Source organism: Chelonoidis abingdonii, chromosome 3, assembly GCF_003597395.2.
Source record: "Chelonoidis abingdonii isolate Lonesome George chromosome 3, CheloAbing_2.0, whole genome shotgun sequence".
In the NCBI taxonomy this organism is placed as follows: Eukaryota; Metazoa; Chordata; order Testudines; family Testudinidae; genus Chelonoidis; species Chelonoidis abingdonii.
The window spans coordinates 173,395,865-173,418,908 of NC_133771.1; the positions used below are offsets into that span (position 1 = coordinate 173,395,865).

Below are 23,044 nucleotides of genomic sequence, written 5' to 3' on the forward strand. Positions count from 1 at the left end.
CTCAAATTTAGGTGTCTAGGGAATATACATGGCTGCAGGGTTTTTGAGGATTTCAGTTTTGGATTTATGTTTCTAAAGCAGCAGTTAGGTGCCTAAATCCCTTTATGGCTCTAGTCCAGTCTAGTGGGCAAATTACAGCCCGCAGGCCACATTCGGCCCGCGGGACCCTCCTGCCCGGCCCCTGAGCTCCTGGCCCGGGAGGCTAGCCCTCAGCCCCTCCCCAGTGTTCCCCCCTCCCCCGCAGGAGTCCCAGTGGGGCCATCGGGGTGAGAAGCAGGGGGGCTCGGATAGGGGGCGGGGCCAGGCCACGCCTGGCTGTTTAGGGAGGCACAGCCTCCCTAAACCAGCCCTCCATACAATTTCAGAAACCCAATATGGACCTTATGCCAAAAAGTTTGCTTGCCCCTGCTTTAGTCCCTCATGACCTGACTTTAGGAAAGCAGATTTTTTGTTCTGCTTTTTAATTTGCCTTTTTCTTGTTGTATATTTGTATATGATTGTCAGTCACTGTGAAATCCATTTGAGTCTTAAACTATTTAGTAAACTTTTAATCCCCTTTGGAATCTTTGAACAGAATAATAATATTGGCAATTACTACATGCTCCAGATTAAATGTAAAATTGTGTTTCTTTAGGATTTTTCTTCCAGATTCTAAATCCTTTTATTTATAGAAGTGTAATGTTTTAATCCTGCTTTGGCAGACATGAGTTCATTAAAAGTAATTTATATTTAGACACTAATACTGTTACGTTGTGCAGCCTGTATTTGTTGTCTTCCTGTCAATATTGCAGTTTTTCAGATGTCTGCCTAGAAGTTCTTCAGAAATTTTCATGCTGTACAGGTTACTGCTTTAGATTTGTTATCTTGTGTCCAGTCATTTCAGACAAATTTGTTTAATTGGATTGCTTTTCATAATTGTGAGCAATTCAGATGTAATATACAAAATCAAAATACCAAAACGCAAAACAGTCTACCTGACAAATTTGTAATGGAATAATTGAGTTCATGGAAAAGCAAAAACACTTTAACATACATACTAGCACAATATTATTATTTACCAGACAGCCGTATTTTTAGATCCAGATTAACTGATGTAAACTGTAGGATGTTACCTTTCATTTGATTCTTCTCTCCGCTCCCCAGACACTCTCACGTACATTCTTTTTTTCTCCTTTTGAAGGCAGTTGTTGAACCTTTATATAAGGAAAAAGGATGGCGTCCTGCTAGAAACATTTAACCAGTGAAAATATCTACTCGTGAGACTTTTGCTTGATCAAAAGCTTAATTTTCAAAATCATATTAAATGTAGTTAAGAAGAGGGGAACAAGGATGTGCACTGAGTAGAAAATGTTCAATCTAGTCTAAGGAAAATAATTGTGATTCTTTCTATTTTTAGTTTGTGCTAGTTGCAGAGTACAGAAAGGGCAGTTAATCTTTTTGGGAGAGTTAGCAGTATTCCTGTCGGTCAGCAGTTCCCTTTCTTTTGGAAATTTCCCTTAGTCCCAAGTCCCCAGAGGTGTCCAGGGGTTACTGCTGTCTTTGCTCTTGAACCTCACTTGTGGATTTAGCCAGCTTTTCTCAAAGAAGGGACAGGATATAGCATTCATAGTCGCTGAGATAGTCGGACAGTTTACCAAAGCTGTGTGAGGCTTTCTTGTATCTCAACACAGGACTTCTGCAACACGTCCATCCTAAGCATAAGGCTGGAGAGCGTCAAACACAGCAAATAACAGAAGTATGTTCATTGTTCAGTGAAGGAAAGCTCAGGTGTTATCAGTATTGCCAAATGCAAACATTAAAAAATCATGACTGAAAAAAAAGTAAATCTGGAGTTCCTTTTAATTTACCTTCTAGTTTATGAGCCTTTAGGGTATGCTCACTTCACTTTTTCAAGCTTTTCTCTGCAACCATGAGTGCTAGATTTTCACAATATTATTATTTACCAAACAGCCGTATTTTTAGATCCAGATTAAGTAATGTAAACTGTAGGATGTTGCCTTTCATTTGGTTCTTCTCCCCGCTCCCCAGACACTCTCACATACATTCTTACGACATCTCTCAATTTCAGTAAAGTGGGGAGGGGGGAGAATCATCAGAGTTGTTACCACTGTTGCACGCCTGCCACACTTTATATGTTCTTAAAACTAAAAAATTGTGTAGCCCTTATGGATGTATATCCTTTCAGATGTGACGTGATGTAGGTATTGTTCAGCTGTGTATGTGTGAATAGACTCCATTCATCTTCATGTTGTGTTACCCCTGACAGGGCTGGCTTTAGGCCGATTCGCCCGATTCCCCAGAATTGGGCCCTGCGCCTTAGGCGCCTTATTTTAATTTTTTTTTTATTCACTTGGCAGCAGTCCGCTCCGGGGTCTTCTGCGGCATTTCAGCGGCAGGGAGTCCGCTCTGGGGGGTCTTCGGCATTTCGGCAGTGGGGGGTCCGTTCTGGGGGGTCTTTGGTGGTATTTTGGCAGCAGGGGGTCCTTCGGTGCCATGGAAGACCCAGAGTGGACAACCTGCCACCAAAGTGTCTCCGAAGTCCCGGACCGCCACTGGGTATTCAAATCGGGCACCGCAGTTGTTAAAGCCGGTCCTGACCCCTGAAGCCTAATTATGCTTCCCAGTCCAGTTTTTTCCCCCAACACCAGAACCAAAGTTGCGCACACACACCAAGTTATGTACACAGACTGGGTAATTAATTGCATATGCAAATTGCCAAATAAACAAAAGGGCAGAAATAGTAATAGGTCCTGCAAATGCCCTCTGTTGTTTCAAGCCAATGGAAACTCTAAAAGCTGTTACTATACAAGAGTCTACATATCTTTTTGCATACCTTGTTTTGAAACAAGTGCAGTTTTGTTGTGCATTGAAGGTAGTAAATGACCCTAGGTTTTTAGACCCAGCCAAACATTATAATAAAAATGTAATATAGTGTTGTCCACAAAATGAGTTTGATGTCTATCTAGGACAGTGAATAATGTAATTGTGTCTAGTATTGGATTATAACATAAAAGGCTATGTTAATATCTTCTTAAATTGCCTTTCACCTTCTATTCCGTGTATAAAGCAGCATGTCTGAAGTAGCTCTTTCCTAGTAAGCACAGTTTGAATAAAGCTGTTTTGTTTTCTTAACAGTTGTTTCGAGAAGTACGAATAATGAAGATATTGAATCATCCCAGTATAGGTAGGAGTTGGATTTGTTTTTCTGGTGACTTTTTAATATTATACTCTTATCTGTTTTGTTTGAATATATTTCAGATATTTGTCTTTATTTACCCATTAAATCTTTAAGATGGATGAACACTCAGAGCCAAATCCCACTCTTGTCCTGTTTACTTCAGTGGGACTATTTCCATGAGTAAGGCAAGCAGAAATTTGGTTCGTAGAGGATAACTTGCTCAATCAGAGGAAATGGCTAACACTCAGCAAGGAGACGGTATCTGATGGCCATTAGGGGATCTGGCTCATACTCTTACTGTTGCTCAAATGGGTTAAGAAGCCTTAGAGCTAATGAGTTCTGCCACTCTCACTAAGAAACTAGGACCTAGGATCGAGAAACCTGCAAAGTGCTATCTTCAGAGAAACCAAGTTACAAAGTATGTAATTTTCCCTTTCTGCTTTAGTTTCCCCCCACCTTCAGAGCCCTACTTTGTGATGACAATTCTTCTGGCTGAGGAGGGCTGGACAGTCTTGTTCCAGAGACAGTTAATGTTCCTGAATCGGCCAGAGGGCTTGTTGCATACAAGGTATACAAGTTATTACATACTAGGTACTCCCTCGTCTCCATTCTAAGAGCTGAGTGTGCTGCATTTCCAGCATTCTAAGCTCCTACTGGTCCCCCTCCGTCACACCTGTGACAGTGGTAGTTTTATTAGTGTTATATTCTGATTGGGAAAGGCTTTCAGATTGTAACAGTTAGAATATCTCTGTTTGGCACCTAAACTTTGGGTCTTTTTAAGTTCATCAAAACTCCACAGTTTCTTTAACCTGGAGCGTTTGTAATAGAGAAGTAATTTGCTTGGGATTTTTGTATGTTTTTTTGGTAAGAATTCCTGTGTGGAACTAAACACTAATTTCAGCATGGATTTCATTTTTGTATAGTGTTTGTGAGAGACTCCGGAGGAAGTTGTAGAACGTTTTATGTAGCCATGATGTTCTTACAACTTAATTCTCCTTTTTTCAAAGCCGTTTAAATCTTCTGGCTTGGTGGTATCACTGGTTAATAAATTATATTAATTTAAAGAATAAGTGTTTGGGCTGTGTTTTTAAAATTTTGATGAATTTTTGCTGCGTGATGCAATCTTTCATTCCTTTTTCTTTCAGTTAAATTATTTGAAGTTATTGAAACAGAAAAAACACTGTATTTGGTAATGGAATATGCCAGTGGGGGTAAGTAGTTGTTGAACTCCAGTTTTGTAGATAAACTGACAAGTGGAAAGTAAAGCTTCATGCAGAGATGCGCAACTGAAACCATCTTTGAAATCTGGGGTTGTGTTATGTCTTGTGTTTGCAAATTGCATATTGGCTTTCTGCCTCATGGAGTCCCTAACCAGAACTTTAAAGTACAGTTCTGCTGTCAATTAACAGTGTTATGCACAGTAGATTACTTTACTCTGCAAATGTTTGTGTAGTTGTTTTTGATGATATACCAGGAGATAATCTGACTTTCATTCTAGCAGAGGCTCAGGCCTTGTGTGTCTCCCATCCTTATACTTACATCAGCAATAGAGAGAGCACCTGCCTCTCATCTTGACCTTGTGTCAGAGCAGTGCAACAGAGGCAAGAAGGTCTGGGAGTTGGGGATAAGAACATGGGACAGCTGGCCAGGCAGATTGAAAAGAAAGCCAGGTGAAATGTGGGAACACAGTTGGTACCCATTTAGATGGGGAAATGGCTGTTTGGAAGGGAGTGGAGTTTCCACCAACTGTAGGTGGCTGGAAGACCATGGGGGGAGAGAGACCACTAGCAATGAGAAACTGAGAGCCATTTGTTGAAGAGCTTTTTGGCCTTAAACTTCTCACGAAATAAAGCTGATGTGAAGACATGCAGTGCAAATCTGGTGTCTAAGAAGGTGCCACCACTTACACCTAGAACCTTATCCCTTTTACATAGTTATTCTTTATTACCCTAACTGCACTTTAAATTGGTCTTTCATTTTAATGCCCATTTTAATATAAAAATTTAAAAAAACTGAAGTCTTACTAGGAAGGAATCTGTTCTTGTAGGTCTGCAGTAACTATGTTGTCTGAACAGTGAACACAAATACAAGCAGTAAAAAGGAATCTTTCCTGACTGCTTCCCTCTCCAGACTGTGGGCATATTTGAAACGATTTTAATAAACAGACTAGTCAGTTTTCTGAAGTCTGCAGACAGTGTTTTTCCTTGATAAGCCCAGTCAATAACTTGCGTGGGTGGATTTTTACACATATATACGTTGAGGTTTTTTTGTACATAGAGGATCAGATCCTCTGTTGAAGTTGATGGAGCTACAACTGTTAACACTAGCTGAGCATCTGGCCCAAATTCATGGTATATGGATATTTTTTCTTCTTGATAGTCTGGTATAAATAGTAAAACCTGAGTAAGATAAGTTATGCTTCATCTTTTTCTGGTTCAGGAGAGGTGTTTGACTACTTAGTTGCACATGGAAGAATGAAAGAAAAGGAGGCACGTGCAAAATTTAGGCAGGTATGAAATTTGTTTACTGTATTTTTAATGAACTTGAACTAAAAAATTTGACTTTTTTTTTAAAAAGAAAAGTAAAAAGTTCATAGTTGTAGTGATATGTATTAAAGCTAGAATGGAAAAATCCCTCAAGAGGAAGATACCTGGATCCTGAGCATAATTTAAAAATAGAAACAGACTGTTTAAGCTCTTGTTAATAGATAGATATTCTCGAGAAACCAAATTTCTTTCACTATGACTCACTTCAGATTTTATTAACTCGTTGAGTCTCCTGAAATAAACAGATGTTCTTCAGTGAGGTTGTTATATGGTTATATAAACATTTAGTTTACTCATTTATAATATATCATGTATTTTATTAGGGGTACACTTTAAAATACTCTAACATCCTCACTTCTTTCCTGAGTACTAATCTTCATGTATGGTTACTGTCCAGAGGATTAGGGGAAGGTTTTACTTGTGCACGTTTGTTTATTTAGATATAATAAGCTAGATGTTTCATTTTTTCAAAATTAAGATGCAAAATAACCATATAAAGAAACAAACTTAATACCAAATTAACTTACTCGTTGAAGTCTCCTCATACCAATCTCCATTTCATTATCGTTTCTGTAATAGAGAAAATTAAACGTAGTTATGTTTTAGCCTTATTTTTTGTCACATGTTCACAACTTCCTCTAAAATTCTCCATTTGGGCTGAAACTGTATGCTTTCTCTCTTCCTAGAAGTAATATTTTTGGGAAACTGAGCAAAGTCCATTCAGTCATTTGAGTAACAGGAGAGTGCATGAGGAGAGAGTCTGAAAGGGAGAATGTCTATATTTTTTTAAGATTTTAAAAATCTGTCATTACATCCGTCTATGATAGACAGTCATTCAAACAGCATTTGCTAGTACTGTATTGAATAAAGTAATTCAACTAGAATGATGCCGCATTCAATGGGCTAAATTAATTTAAAGTGATTCCCTTCATATGTTGATTTCTGTTACTTTGAGGACTGTGTTCTGTAATGAAATCTTTTGCCCTGAAGTTTTGGATGCTTAACCTTAGAAGGATAAATAACATAAAAATACCTTTCACTGTTTATGGAGTGTCTCCTCTGGGTTAAAAGATTAATATCAACAAATTAGTAATTTATAATTTACTAGCTGATAACATAGGATATAAAAGTTATGGCATATCGTTCACTAAAATAAGAACATAGTGGAAAAATTTTTAAATGGATATTTCTTCGAGTGATTATCTTTAAGTATTCCATTTTAAGGTGTTTGTGCGCCCCCAACACAGGAGATTTGGACCTTTTTGGACTAGCAGTACTTGTTGGCTTGTGCTTGCAGCTCAGAGCACTTGTGCCAACCCCTGCCTGAGGGCAGAAATAGTTCAGTGTGGGCCAGCCACCTCTCAGTGACTTCTAACTGTGGCGTAGGCTGAGATGAAATGACTAGCGCTATCCATTTTGTTTGTGTGTTTGTTTTGCATAGGATTAGTTAGTAAATATTTATGTATAATTTAGGAATTATATTTAGTATAGGTTTCATTTGGGTAGCTTTGTTCTTAATTTCTTGACTGCCTAATACTGGGTTCTCAGTCTTCGTTGCTAAGCCAAAATCACTTGGTTTCAAATATTTCCCTTTATGTGGTATTGCCATCCTACTACCAAATGTTTATTTTGCTTAAGAGAAGGGCATATATTTAGCAAATGTTCAATTTGCTGTTCTTTTTCAAAGTGAATACAAAAGTTCAGAGAGGCCAGACTGAAAATGTACTTTCCCCATAAATGCTTGAGGCCAGCCTCAGATCTGGGCTCCCAGAATCCTTCTCTTTGTGAGCAGACCTCCTTCTCTACTAAAAAGAGCCCTGGGTGTTTCTGTGTATTTAAGTTCTGTAGCTCCAAAAACATCAGAGGGATTAGAAGACTCCATCATTTATAACTCTTTTTTTATAAACTTGAAGAGGGGCACGAAGGTGCTGGAGCACAGGCTCAGGCTGGTAAGCACTGCTAATCAAAAAAAGTCCCAATCTCTGGCACTGGGGATGCACAAACACCCGAGAGACTATCAGTTGCTGTAAGGATTTTTACACTCCCTGTGTGTAAGAATACTTCATTCTCCACTAATGCATACTAGGAGGCAAAATTAAGTATAAGCTATGAAAAACCCTAATTATATTCTTATTGAAAATGTTGTTTCAGATTGTATCTGCTGTGCAATACTGTCATCAGAAGTGCATTGTTCATCGTGATCTCAAGGTAGGGTGCTCCCTTTTTTTAATTTTTTTAACATAACTAATTAACAGTATTAGAGCAGGTTCACCTACCTCTCTTTCCATGCTACTGTCATTGCTGTAGTATGAGTGCTTCAAACACGTGAATGAATTTAGCTTCAGAACACCCCTCGGAGTTGGGAAGTACTATTGTATTCATTCCATACTAGAGGAATCGGGGCACATAGAAATTAAGTGGCTTGCCCAACATTACAAGGAAGTCTCTGACAGAAACACGAAAAGAACCTAGCTCTCCAGAGTCCCTGTTTAGTCCCTTAACCACAAGAACAAAAATTATAGCCAATGATTAAGGATAGGATTCTGTCATGGAGGACTTTCCGGGACCTCTGTAACTAGCAGCCTCGGGACTGCCAAAGCAGCAGCTGGCCAGGGTTATGTCAGCCTCAGCTGCAGGAGCAGTGGCAGGGCAGGAGCGGCTGCAAGCCCCAGCAGCATTCTGCTTGTCCTCCCCTTTCTTAGGCATTTTTAGTAAAAGTCAGGGATTTTTACTCAAAATACCTGTGACAGAATCGTAACCTTACCAATGATATACAAATATCTGCAAATTGAAAATGAAAACTCTCATTTTAATTCATATGTATAGTATTCATAAATGCTGCCAGCTATCATGGTTTCAAGATTAAGACAATTTATAGTAAAATGCTTAAACTGATCATGTCTTTTAAAAATCTGAAAGCAATGTGGGTTTTCTCATCTGTTCTTCTCCACTCTAAGTATTTGGTGATTCAGAGTTGGAGCCCTGCAGCATCTGACTGCTTTCACTCACTGTGCAGCCTTTATTGCTCTTTTGTAAATAGTTATTGTCAGTGAGGATAGTTAGGTTGGTGATTAGGGGAGTGTTTCCTCTTTTTGTCCTCCCTCTTTATTTTCTACCCAGCACAGCATCAGCCTGCTATGGTGAAGTAGAAATTGCCAGTGTTTCAGAACTGTCCCTCCAACGAGGCAGTAATGCTTCTTAACTTTGGACACACCAAATGTATTTCGTGTTTGGGGAAGGACATGTTATTGACAGGTGATCAATTTGTAAATCATTCTCAATGAGGATGCAGAAAGCTAGTGATGCATATCTAAAAATGTTCTTAATGGAAAAATGCATGTATCTCTCCTAAGACCTCCTGGAGCAGAAAATCCTGATCAGTTGTCATCTGAAAGTGCTGCTGTCACCTCCTCATCAGCCTACTCCTTTGATGTGAACAGTCTTCCTTCTCAGCTGGAAACACCTCTAATGATATAGGGGCAGAGGAGCATTCTGATGTTAAAGGGGTGATCTAGTTCTCCTATACTGGAAACTAGCTCTAAGAAGCATAAATCTTCTGCATTTGTCTGCAAAGTCCCTTTGTGACCCATTTGGACTCTGGTCACTGAGCCCCACTATTGGTCTCCTCAGACTGAAAAACTTCATGAGAAACTACTTGTGCAGCATTGAAGCACACAGTATTGGCATCTTTGGTATCAGCCACCTTGGAACCAGTGTCATCGATTCACCTCTTCTTGGTACCCGAGTTCTCAGTACCAAGGAATTATATGGTACTGGGAGATCTGTCTCATCTGTACCAACTCACCACTGTTAGCTAATACTAAGGTTTGCCGCCTCTGGTACCACGTACTTCACAGACTGGTACTGACTAGAACAGGTGATTAGAGTGTGCCTACTAGGAATCTTGCTTCAGCTCCACTACTTCAGGAGCAGCAACCCTCAGCTTCTGATGATAGCAAAGAGCCTTCTCATTCCTTAGAGTCATGGTCAATGCCTTACATCTTTGAAAGGAAATCCACCATGGCTCCCCAGTCCTTATGCTTACCAGCACCTTTGGGTAGTACTGGACGGATGGGATTTTCAGTCTCAAGGGAAGCAGCATTTGCATCCTGGGCAGGTCTAAAGCTCCATCTTTGCTGTTACAGAGAGTGGCACCCAAAACTATTCAAGAATCTTCATTACTGGTGAGCATCTGGATCGTAGCTCTGATGTAGAGCTTCAGACTGTAGATCTTAATGTACAACCTCCTGATGAGGTGGTTCTGTCATAATCATCTTCAAACTTGATGACTACAGATCCTTCCAAGAACTGCACTGAATGGAGACAAACATGCTGGAGGTACTGGTAGAAGTGGTCCAGGTCTCATAAGCTCCTGGGCATCCTGCACACCCTTATGCCAACTTGTCTAACGAATGCCTTTAATTGAAGGCCTTTTGGATCCTGCCAAACTGCTCTGGCAAACACTAGCCTTGAGAGTTCCTGCATGAAAAAGTGCAGAGCATTGATACCAGGTCCTGTCTTCTGGATTTGAGCTGCTTTACCACAAGGGATCGTAGAGTAGAACTTGAATATCTGCAGTCTACAAAAGATGAACACAAGAGCCCTTTGAAAACTATCCCCTGGGACAGGAGCCCAGAAAATTAATATTTTTGAATGCAAAAGCTACTCATCGGCAAGCTTGCAGATGAGAATCCCCAAGTATCAATTGTTGTTGGCAAAATGACTTTCTGAATTATGAAAACATTGCAGCATTCACTGGCAAGATCCTGCAGGACTGCAGAGAGGAATGTAAATAGCTGATTACTGAAGGAAAGCATGTTACATGCACTTCCCTCCAAGCAGAGCTTGATGCTTTGGATGTGGGAGCTAAGTCTATGGCAACCTCAGCTGACATGGATAGTCATCCTAGCTATAAGTGTCTGGCATTCCTAAGGAGGTACAGGTTACCAGAGAAGACTAGCCTTTTGAAGGATGTGAGTTGAATACAAAGACTGATGAGGCCTTAATCTTTGAAAATATTCTCATGCAATGCTAAGGTCTTTGGGAATTTATGCTTGCAACATAACTTTAGTGGTGCTCCACCCTTAGGTCTACAGAATGTGCTTTCCCATTGCCTTAGGAGAGAACCTGCAAGCAGTCTTGAATAGTCTGTGAAGGACTTCACATTCAAGAACTATGTATCAATTGGAATCAACAGTCTACAGATCTGTTAGCAATGTTGCACAAGAAATGTCAAAACTTCTGCTTGAGAGGAGGTCTTGATCCAGGGTCTCTAAGTGTCTGATCTCTCTCTAATGTCCCTCCTTGTCTTATGATACTTTGTGATACGTTTCCTTTCTGATTATTGATCAACAAACTACAGTTTTTGGCCTAGTAGAAGAACAGCAAATATCAGTGTATTTCTATATTGTGGTTTCCTGAAGCATTTCCGGAAACTTTTTTCTTTGCTTTTAACTGCTATGTAAAGCATATTATTGCTTTGCATAGTGGAACTAAGCAGAGGAAAGCAAGTAGCAATATATTGGCTTTTTATTAGGAGTACGTGATTCTGCTGAAACAATAAAAGTCAGAGGAATGAAAAACAGACTATAACAGTCCTTTGTTACAAAACAGGTTCCTTAGGGTGCATCCAGCTACAGTATGAGTAAATCAGCCATGCTTTTCAGATGGTAACTCTGTGTTAAGAAAGAGCGAAATCATCCTCTCTCTTGGATGTAATATTGGACTACAATTTATGATGGATTTGTAGTTTGAATGTGTTTTTTTTTTTTTTTTTTTCCTTCCTGAAACTTGATTCCTATTGCAAATGGTACTGTACTTCCATGACATCGGAATTAAAACTTTACAAGCCAGAGGAAAAAAACATCCTGAGACATGCCCTCCTCTCTAGTTATTTCTATATTTACCAAGAGCTGTTGAAGGGGGAAGAAAGAGAAGCTTTGAACTAAGTAATAAATCTGCTACACATCATCTCCACGTATGTGAACATGGATAGTCACGATGGCAGTATGCTGCAGTGTAGGACCACAATGTGTTTGTCATTGGTTATAGCAGTGTCTCTTGCTTGTGCAAAAAACAAAACAAACAACTAAAAGAATCGGCAGTAAAGGATTAGCCAATAAAGAGAGAGAGGAGTTTGTTATAACTTGAGACTATTTCCTTTTTAACATATAGCCTGAGGTGAACAGACAAAGGCTGAACTGTTTATAACTGAGGATATGTTGGTTAAAGTTAACAGGAAGCATCTAGTTATAATGAAATTGTTTGATAAGTCCAGGTTTAAGGCTACAAAAATGGTCTATCAACTTGTTTAAAGATAGTCTTTAAAAAGTTAACATAAGCAAGATTTTTTTTCTCTCGTGTATTTGCTTCCCCCACTGCCACTTTTCATCATCTTTCTTCAATTCATCTAATTACTTCCTACAGGTTAGCAAAGGTTCATCTCTCCAGAATAACTCAGTATTATTTTTAAATGGTTTCAAAACAAATTAGAAGGGAGAGTCAGAGATTCTCCCAGTGTGAATAATGTAAAGGCAAATAGACACCGATTGTGTGCCAAGAGCCTTGCTGGACTGTAGTTGGAAGGAATGATGAGGAAGGCCAATCTTGGTTCACTTTGATTTTGAAAGAACTCCATGGGGTTCAGGGCAAGCGATACTGAGGTCCTGGAGAATGAGTCAAAGGGGTGGGATTAACACGAAAAACATCAAACAACCGGTTCATTGAGAAATAACAATACAGTAATTAGGCAAATCACACTTCCAGAACTGGCACATAGGGATGAAAGTAATTTAAAGGGCTTACTCTGGAGTCCTGAGCAGGGGGTGGGGCCTCGACTGGAGGAGTGGGGCCTCTAGCCGGAAGGGGTAGGCCTTTAGAGCCCCGAGTCCTTAAATTGCGATTTAGAGGGCCCTGGGCTGTGGTAGCAGTGGCTGATAGCCCCGGGCCCTTTAAGTTACTGTCGGAGCTACCAGCTGCAGAGGCGGCTCAGAGCCCCAGCACTCGGGGGCCATTTAAAAAGCCAGGGGCTCTGGCCACCACTACTGCAGCGGAGCCGTGGGCCCTTTAAATTGCCACTCGAGCCCTGCTGCTGCTACCCCAGGGCTCCAGCAGTGGGGTTCAGGCAGTGATTTAAAGGGCCCAGGGCTCCGCTGCCGCTACCGCCCCGGGCCCTTTAAGTCGCCACCTGAGCCCTGCTCCCGGAGCCTTGGGGTAGCAGCAGCAAGGCTCCTGCGGTGATTTAAAGGGCCAAGGGCTCCCAGCCACAGCTAACGCAGCGGAGTGCCGGCCCCTTTAAATCACCGCCGGAGCCCCAGGGGTCCTGGCCACCTCCGCTACCCTGGGGCTCTGGCAGCAATTTAAAGGACCTGGGGCTCCAGCTGCTACTGAGCGCCCCAGGTCCTTTAAATTGCCACCTGGAGAAGCCGTTCCGGTATGCCCATACACATGGCAACATGCCTGGGACTCAGTTTATATCCTTTGGAAGCAAACTGGTTAAGCCTTCTAAGCCAAAGCTTTCAATTTAGAAACACTAGATTGCTCTTGAATCTACAGTCAACTAGTTTTAACTGCAGTCTAGCTTATACACTGTAAATTATTGTCTGAACAATAAATCCTTTGAATTTAACTTTATTTGCACCTCCAAAATTGGACTCCAGATATTTTAATAGGAATATTCTAAGTAGTGAATTCACAGGGTTTGTTTCCTTTGTTTTCTAATGTCAAACTGAATATTTTGGAAAATGTAACTTTTCTTCTCAACAGCGATGCACACTTATATGTTGATCTTTATTGTGATGTATACATTTGGTCATTTTTCTTTCAATATTTTGCTCTTAGGCAGAAAACCTTCTACTTGATGCAGACATGAACATTAAAATTGCAGATTTTGGTTTTAGTAATGAATTTACAATGGGTAACAAACTAGACACTTTTTGTGGAAGCCCACCCTATGCTGCTCCTGAACTTTTTCAAGGAAAGAAATATGATGGCCCAGAGGTGGATGTATGGAGTCTTGGAGTTATTCTTTACACACTAGTCAGTGGCTCCCTGCCATTTGATGGTCAGAATTTAAAGGTACAGTTAAAATTTGACCTCTCAATTTCAATTTGCTAACTTTTCAGCATCAAGAATATATATTCTTTTCTATTTAGGAACTGAGGGAGCGAGTATTACGGGGAAAGTACCGTATTCCATTCTATATGTCCACAGACTGTGAAAATCTACTGAAAAAACTATTGGTACTGAATCCAATAAAACGAGGGAGCTTAGAAGTAAGTAATTTCTGAAATTATCTTCACAGCAAGAATGAACTACTTACTCCAATAACCAAACAGGACATTGTTTTTGAAAGAAAGATCCCACTTTATTTCTGTTGTAGAGGCCTGCAGTTCCTAGGATTGTCAGGAAGCATTGCAGATGGCAGTGCAGTTTGAATATGAGAAAAGGCCATGAGTCTTTTCCTTTTCTTAACTTTTGGCCTATCAAAGGACCGTCACTTTAAGAGCATTACAAAGTGCAAACTGCTTCCAGTTGATTTCTTGCAAATGATTAAACTTGAAGCTAGTTCAAAAAAATGTGGAAAGCAGAATAGAGTTGTAGATGGCTATTCTGGGGAACATTTTTTTGGTTGAGGTAAAACAAAAAACAGTGCGAAGGAATGCCCCAAGAGTTTTTGCCATGACTTAAAATTGCCAGCCTACTGCCTAGAGGGTGGAGGCAAGATGAATAGCTCTGACTAGAATGGGAAATGAGTTTTCATTTGTCTGGTATCATAAACACAAATATTGAAAGCTGTTACAATGGTAAACTTGATAGTTGTTAGCTAGTTTTGCTTAATCTTGTTGTCTCTCCTAATTTCCTGAGCATTAATAATTTTATTTTTTGGTAACCAAGAAATAATATTACTAGTTATGTCCTGACCTTCAGCTAAAAATCTATTTGATGAGAATTCACACAGAATTGAGTCATGCTGTTTTGTCTGTAAAAATGTATGCCAGATTTACCAGGAGTGGGGAAATCTGGTTTTAAGCAGTTATTTAACAGTTTTGTAAGGTGCTTCAAAATGTACAATTTAGTCAAGTAGTTTAATGTAAAATGCTGCAACAGCATGTTTGCTGATTGGCTCCAGAGATGATGGAGTATATTACACCAAATATTTTTTGTGTATAGATTTAGATCACAAATCCAATTACCGTTTTATATTGCTTTTGGAGATCTGTGGCAAAGAAAGATTTATTATTTGATAATGCCCATCCAGTATCCGAAATAAAAGTACAATGGATGATAAAATGTTTGAGGTGCATTAGTCACTAGTGACCTTTATTTTATCTTCATGTGTTTGGCTTTCCTAGCAGGGGATGCTGTTCCAGAGCATTCATCCCATTTAAGCAGTTTTTTCTTTCCAGTGTAGTAATTTGAGCTTTTTTGCATGCCTGGCTAGGAAGCATATTCATAGCGAACTGTGCTTGTGTACAGCTTTTTCTTTCAAGCTGGGCTTACTTTGTGATTTGTCACAAATATTTTTCATTTCCGAATAACTGCTGTGTTCAACAGTTGGATGGAAGCTGGGTAATGGCGTTTTCTGATTGGTAGATTGTAATAAATTACATTATATTCCTGCCTAGAGAATACATTGATAAGATGCAAGAAGCTGAAAGACTGACTTCAGAATGAACGGCTTCTTTCAGCCTTCCATTTATAAGTTTCTTCTTGTAAAGAGATTCAGGTCTAGCACTTGAGACTAAAGATTCTTGGAAACCCTGGAGGCATAACTTGGCTCCTCAGTATTTGAGTATAACAATCATATGGGCATGGCTACACTTACATTTTTGCAGCACTGGTAGTTACAGCTGTGGTCGTACAGCTGTGTAGGGCCAGCGCTGCAGTGTGTCCACACTGACAGCGACCAGCGCTGTAGTGTGGCCACATTTGCAGCATTTGCAGCGCTGTTGGGAGTGGTGCATTGTGGGCAGCTATCCCAGCGTTCAAGTGGCTGCAACGTGCTTTTCAAAAGAGGGGGGTGGGGTGGAGTGTGACAGGGAGCGTGCGGGAGACAGAGAGAGTGGATTTTTGGAGCAGACACTGTGACAGCTCCCTGCCTTGCAAGTTCAAAAGAGGGGGGTGGGGTGGAATGTGACAGGGAGCGTCGGGGAGACAGAGAGAGCGGATTTTTGGAGCAGACACTGTGAGCTCCCTGCCTTGCAAATTCTGGCCATTTCCCCCACCCCTCTCTCAATCACTCTTAAATGTAAAAAGGCTTCAGACCAGATAAGCAGCTTCTCCGACGGACTCCCTCCCCCCCCGCCCCCGCCGTGCTGTTTGTCTCCTCAAGCAAACAGCTGTGAACATTCCAAAGCCTCGGCTCGGCTCGCTCGCTGGAGCAAAGAGCAGCTGTGTTTGGTAGCTCCGGGGAGTACCTTCCGGTTTGTTGTAGACAGGAATTCTGGGATACCTCTTAATACCCTGGAGGCCAATAACAGCGCTGGTGAGTGTCCACACCTGATGAGCAGCGCTGCATTAGCAGCGCTGGATTCGCTACACCCGTAGCGGACCAGCTGTATAGCCAGCGCTACAGGAAGGGAGTTGTCGCTGGCTGAGCTCTGTAAGTGTGGACACCTGGTAAGTTGCAGCGCTGTAACCCCCTCACCAGCGCTGCAACTTGCAAGTGTAGCCAAGCCCATATACTCTTATTCTTTGAAACCCATCATTGTCCCTGTAGAGTGTTTCTGATGGCAGCCATACAGGAGCCTGCTTTTCTAGGGCAGAAAATGGGTTACTGCCAAATATCTGCAAAAAGGGAGTGAATAAACAGAGTCTGAGGCACTCTTGAAATAAAACATTGGGCAAGAATCCATCCTCTAATTTGAAGTAGAGCACCATCACAAAAATGCATTTTATTAATGAGATATGAAGTATTATTTGGGGTGAAAAGTTTAGGGTACATGGCTTGGAAATAAATTGTTTATATATCTGCCTCCGTGCTGCTTCTAGTCCTTTTCAGCATGTTAGCTGAAGGGACAAAATCAACTTAAAATTCACATTTTCCATCAGAAAATGCTGCCCTTGTTGTTGTTCCAATAACCATATATATTAATTGTAACTGGAAAAGATTTGACAATATTTTTCTCTTTTTAGTTTGTGTGTTTTGACAGTATTTTGCTTAGTCAGCTTCTCTCTTTTTTGTTACTGGTCATTTGTTGTTTCTGAGCCATGCACTAGCATGACACTTACATGCTGCTCTGGTAAGAGATCCAGTGTGTGGTTTTTTCCCCCCAAGAGGGTGTTTACCAGGAACAGCAGCAGCAAAATTGGAACTGAAGAAACAGCGCCTTAAGTAGTAGGCTTAGCTCTTGGGCTGGTATGTGTTATGTAAATATTATAAACCTTGTTTGTGTAGGCCTTTTCCCTACAAACAGGGAAACATATTTTAAAAGTAGGAAAATGTTTTACATTCACACGTTGTTAATGGGATATATAGGGCAGTGTTTCTCAAATTTGGCCACCAGGGGCTTTTCTTGCAGCCATAGCCTCGTGGGCTGTGATGCGGGGAGGACAAAGTAGAGTCCTCTCGCCCTCTCTGTTGCTCCTGGATGCTGGGGCCAGCAGCAAGGGTTGAGCCCTGCCCCCCTCTGGAGACACCTGGGGCACAACGCTGGAGAAGCAGGCAGTCAGTGAGTTCCCCACCTACCCAGGGGTGGTGGGGCTCAGGCTTTGGGCTTCAGCCCTGGGGTGGATGGGCTGCAGGTTCTGGCCACATGGCTTCAGGCTCTGTCCCTGGGCTCCAGTTGTGGGGCTTCAGGCTCTTACAACAGGGCTTTAGGCTCTAGCCCCCCCACTGCCTCCCCATTTCCCCTGACCCCAACTGCCTCCCCCGAACCCTGCATCCAGGGCTTAATTTGCCAGCTGAGTAAGTCTGCTGTGAACAGTGATACTTGTATGTTTGTCTGTTGTGAAAAATGATATTAACATACTAGCTAGCAATAAATAAATTACAATGATTTGGACATGTATATGTGCATATTTATTTAGTTTTCCTAAAGCTAATCAAGTATTTTAGGGAAAAGTGTGAGAGTGACCACCAGCAAGAGTTGGTGGCCGCACTCTGAGGCCACCAAAAAAATTGTCCTGAGAACCCCTGATTTAGGGGCAGGTACAGTACCAGAAACTACTTGGGAGTTCTTTAAATTGACAAGATTTCAAGCTCAAAAGAAATGAGAAGTAGGGAAATTGCAACAGGGCAGATCTATAGTTATGAGGAATAACAAAATGAATGTTTTTAAGACTAATAAGTCTCAAACCAAGCCAGAACGTTACTAGTTCGTCTTCCCTAAGACTTCAAGCAAAGTGCATTGCACAGCATCTAGTCAGTTGAAATGTAGTTTGGGTTGATGATCAGATTTTAAAATATCCTGACCAAAGCTGTTGCTGTACAATTAGCTGACCAAAAGCCAGACTGAACTCCCTAAAAATGTAATACTGATCCTTCTGAGGCTAGATCATCTCCATACGCTTTAAAAGTGCTTTACTGCAAGTGGGCTTTTTTGGATATTGAACAATAACTAGATAATACATCTCAGTTAATGTACTTTAATTGACAAAAATTAGTGAATTTTAGCTTAAAAAGATACTCATCTTTAAAAGATGGAGGATTAGATTACAGAAGCTTTGAACCATAGATCGAATAGCAAGGAGACTAACAAAACTAATAGCACTGCATCAAAAATGGTTTGGTCCTGTCATGTTGCTGGAAGATCTAGTGGAGATGGAGAGGAGGAATGGGATGCTTCTTAGAAGGGTAGTTTCTCTTGCCAAAAATATCATTGTACAAATAGTTTTGCATTCCTGCTCTATTTGCTGAGAGTACTACTAATGAACTGAAGGATTCCAACATCATGTCTGTTGTGAACCTTGCAGCTGGATAGTAATAGTCCTGGCGATGATCATGTGGTAAGACTTCTTGTAAATAATCACAGTCAACTGTCAGCTGAGTCTGTGGCCAGAAGACAGCAGCAGTTTGTGTCCATTAGCAAAAATAATTACGAAGATTATTTCTGAGGCAGAATTTTAATGGTATATCTGGTGATCTTACTGTCAGCAAAACATTAGTTGGCTAATAAGCGAACTGACATATCTGAATAGCTGTTTAAGATTTTATTCTTTGTACTATTAACAGCAGTAAGACAGATATGGGTCTTTAGTTTGGCAGCCATGTTACATCCTAGGAAAATTGAGCTTTTCCCTCTTAAGGGATTCAACTGAAGTGGTTTCTGAAGGTGACATTTTTGGAATCTGTGGGGGGATGATAGATAGGTGGTCACATCTCTCTTTTGGCAACCTGGTGAGCGGCATTTGTGTCAATCTCCAAAAAGGCTTTGCTACCTGTCATGGTAGCTGAAGGATAAGTATTGTTTCTAGCCATTCAGCAGGAGGTAGGTATGTGTTTAAGGAGCAAATTTGGTGGAGTTTTGAGATTCCCTCTGAATAATTGTTCAGGAATGGCAAGGTGAATCAGGAAGAAATCTTCCAAAAATGCATAGATATAGTCTATAATATTAAAGATGGTTGCATGGCATGGAAATAGTTAAATGCAAATTCTTGAGATGAACTGTGAATATGTTTTGAAGAGAGACAATCCACAGGAAAAGATGAATGGTCATAGCTAGTGATTATTGCCCTAATTGTTTTTCAGTAGCACATAGAAGTCTCAACCAAACTCAGGGTCCTGTTGTACTAGGTAATGTCCAAGCAGAGAGTGTGAGAGAGACAGATAGGGGAGGCAGAGACAGGGACTGACCTTCCATCATAACGCTGATTTGAGAAATGTACTGTTTGTTGTTTTTTTTTAATCTGATTTTTTTGTGGGGTGATTTTTATTTTAAATTCATATTAAATATTTTAAGGGGTGAGGGAGAAAGTAAGGAGGGGATGAATGAATTGGAACAAAGGAGTGCGGAAGACGAGGACATGGAAGAAGAGATGGGGAAGCGAAGGATATAGTGGAGTACTGAGGGCACAAGGAGTTAAGAAGAGAGTGGGAGGAGGTCAGAATAAACAGCTCATCAGAAAACAATATAATGCCCAAAGTCTAAACCGTAAACATCAGTCTGACGTCACCAGAGATACATTAGTGCAGCTCCAGCTACACACACTTAAGGGAGCCTTTCTTTGCTCCTGAGCAGGGTGATGGCAGCCACTGAGCCTTGTTTAGATGCTGCTTGACCGTTTTTGCTTTAGACAAATACGACATGCAAGTCAGCCTGTGTAACCTGTGTGTGTAAAGATGTACAGTAATAGAATATTCTTATGAGATAATGACAGAGCATATTAGTTTCATTTTTTATTTTGAAAAGCCTTGTAGAAAAATTTAGAGATAGAAAGAACCTATTAAGCTGGCTGGGCACCATCTTAAGTTATAAGTTGCAGATAATTCCCTAAAAATTTCCTTAAACATCTGTCCTAATAGCAATCACTGTGGTTTGTTATTATGGTAACTACATAAAAGGGCAATTTATGTCTGTCTTTTCACCATGCAGATACTGGTAGCTTTTGAGCACTGCTGTGATACAAGATCTCCTTTTATAAAGGTCCTATTCCTGGTTAGTTAATTGGCCAAGCAGTAGTGTTGTTGTTGTTGTTGTTGTTCACATAAATATGTATCGGTTGATGCTGGAACTAAGAAACATCTTGTTTTCTAAACTGGAGCTTACAGGGGCTGATTCAATTCCCTTTAAAATCAATAGGAGGCTTTCGATTTACTTTAAAGTCCTAATTGAATAAACAATGTAATGCTTCCGCTGAGATTTGTTTAATTTCTTAGCAAATTATGAAGGATCGGTGGATGAATGTTGGCCATGAAGAGGAAGAATTAAAGCCATATACTGAGCCAGAACCAGATTTTAATGACACCAAAAGAATAGGTAAGGATTTTCATATTATGTGGAAATAGATGATAAATGTTTTATTGCAAATAAAACAATTTGATAGAAAGTGCCACAAAGGGAATTGGTTTATTACAAAAGTAAAATGTATTTGCTGTTTGTTTAAATGAGAAACTTTAACTTAGTCATGGTGCCCTTTCCAGAGCTACTTTGTGCTTTGCCAGGTTAGGCATAGTTTAGTTTATTCATTTTAAATAGCATAGGCACAAAGTTTTCAAGAAAGTAGTAACAATGAGAACAATAGAGCTGTAGTCTTTTCATTACTGAACAATAAATACAGTGTAGACTCATTTGGATTGTAGAATCATCAGTTATCTTCAGATTTTGTGTGTTTTCCATTTTCAGTGTGTATACATTGCCAGGAATCTCTAGGGCACCTGTCCTGCCAGGAATAAACTCTGCTTTTTATTTTTAGACATCATGGTCACTATGGGTTTTTCAAGAGAGGAGATCCATGAGTCTTTAGTAAAGCAAAAGTATGATGAAGTCATGGCTACTTACCTGCTTCTAGGCAGAAAAGCACCTGAAGTAAGTTTTATCTGACTTGTATCTGCCAGTTTGAGTTCTAAATCTAGTTGTACTGAACACGTTATATTTGGGTTTTTTATTTTATATTCACCTTGTATAAGACTTTCAGAAATTAGTTTAGCTTGGGTTGGGTGACAGTTCATTTATGCTCTAACTTTGCTTTGCAGACTTGGATTAAGTGTGTTTTAACTAACAAATAAAATGTAATTGTCTGCAATTTTCCACATTACTAGACAGTTAGCCATTGTATGTGATTTGATGGTATTCACGAGAGGTCCAAGAATGTAACAGCTGTGACGTTAATTATTAGGATTGAGTTCCATTGGCAGGGGTGGTGGTATATATGGAAAATGACACAGCACTTGGAAATTTAGCTCTATTCACTGTTGTCTGTTGTGTCCATTAAAATTATGGAATTGGAGAGAGGTGAGAAATCCGCTACTCAAAGTGAAGAGACTTACCGAGGTCCTGATCCAAAACCCATTAAGTTCCCAAAAGTCTTTCTGTAGACTTCAGTGGGCTTTGGATCTGGTCCTAAGTGTTCTATGGAAATAACAAACATCAGTTTAAAAAAATCATTACCAATAATATTCACTGGGCAAAGTGATGAATCCTGTGCAACCTGTTTAATTGTAAATCAGCATCATCTACCCTTGGCTTCTCTTGGCCTCCTAAGAGCAATGTAGGATGAAAAAGGCTGAATAAAACTCTTCTGCAGCACTGCCTCAGCCACACCAAGAATTAATGGACATCAGATGATTATTCAGACCTTGAGAAGCTGGCTAATCACACATGATGAACACATTGGGATCTGGCTGTTTCTTAGCAGTTTGTGATGCCACTGAGGAGCGCTACGTCAGGGAGCAGGAAGAATTTCTAGTTACTGGGTGTGTGATTTGACTTGGACATTTTAGGAGGAACTTAAATCACAATTAATATTCCCACACAGTCTGCTGTTGTCCCTCAGTGTAGAATTCTAAATGACAAGTACGTTGTTCTAAGGATTAAATTATTACGGTATCTCATTCATTGACACATGCAAGGCTAGATGGTCTGAGGTTTGAATTTGTCTCTGTAAATGTATTGTTTATAAACTACTACTTTTATTATGCAGAAATGGTGTGAAGTGACAGGAAAATAACATTTAAACTTGAGTGCAATAAATATTAACTGTGAAATACAACTAAAAACTAGAAAATATAGTATTTCACGATAGCAGTAATTCTTACAAAATACTGTGTTTGGGTACACTATTTTGTTAACTAGTTTTACTGAACAAGGGTTCATTATTTATTTTATTCTTAAAGAATAATGAGCCTCTTCATAATTTTGTGAGTTAACCCTGTACTGGGACTGGAAACTCTGTCTAACTCTTGTGGAACAAGCAGAAATCTGAAGATAACTTGAGCTCTTCAGTGATCTCATAGATCCAGCCACAGGCTGGGACCTTGCTCATGGAGGAACTTTGTTTCCACACTGCCTCCTAGCGCTTCTCCACTTTGACAGCATGGCTTCGATATACTCATCCTCCAGTGCATTCTCTCACTAGTCACTGCCCATCCCCGAACTCCTGTATGTAGGTACAGAGGAGGAATCTGACGCATCTTTCCATCTAAGAAATCTGTTAGCATTTAAATTTAGACAATCATACTGCTATTACTAACAGTTTTCTTTATAGTGCATGTTAGAGACTGTGAAGGCGAAGGCTGGATTACCAGGCCCAAAGAATGTGTTGAAGGCACTGAAACATCCCCTTAAGTCATTACTACTTGCTTTCCTGACCTAATTTCTGGACTTACTATTCCAAGTTTGTTTGAAAATGTTTTGAAATTGTTGAGATATTAAAAATGTTA

The 23,044-nt window shown here is 40.2% G+C and overlaps 1 protein-coding gene across 2 annotated transcripts in view; it reads left to right on the forward strand.

Annotated features, from left to right (window-relative positions):
* Positions 1-23,044, forward strand: part of MARK1 (microtubule affinity regulating kinase 1) — a 106,262-nt gene that overhangs the window by 55,455 nt on the left and 27,763 nt on the right. For both annotated transcript variants that reach the window (XM_032801401.2, XM_032801404.2), the window contains exons 4-11: positions 3,136-3,184; positions 4,324-4,389; positions 5,618-5,688; positions 7,876-7,932; positions 13,564-13,800; positions 13,878-13,997; positions 20,543-20,642; positions 21,079-21,191. In XM_032801401.2, the coding sequence (XP_032657292.1) occupies positions 3,136-3,184; positions 4,324-4,389; positions 5,618-5,688; positions 7,876-7,932; positions 13,564-13,800; positions 13,878-13,997; positions 20,543-20,642; positions 21,079-21,191 (813 nt within the window). The remainder of the gene's footprint in view (positions 1-3,135; positions 3,185-4,323; positions 4,390-5,617; positions 5,689-7,875; positions 7,933-13,563; positions 13,801-13,877; positions 13,998-20,542; positions 20,643-21,078; positions 21,192-23,044) is intronic.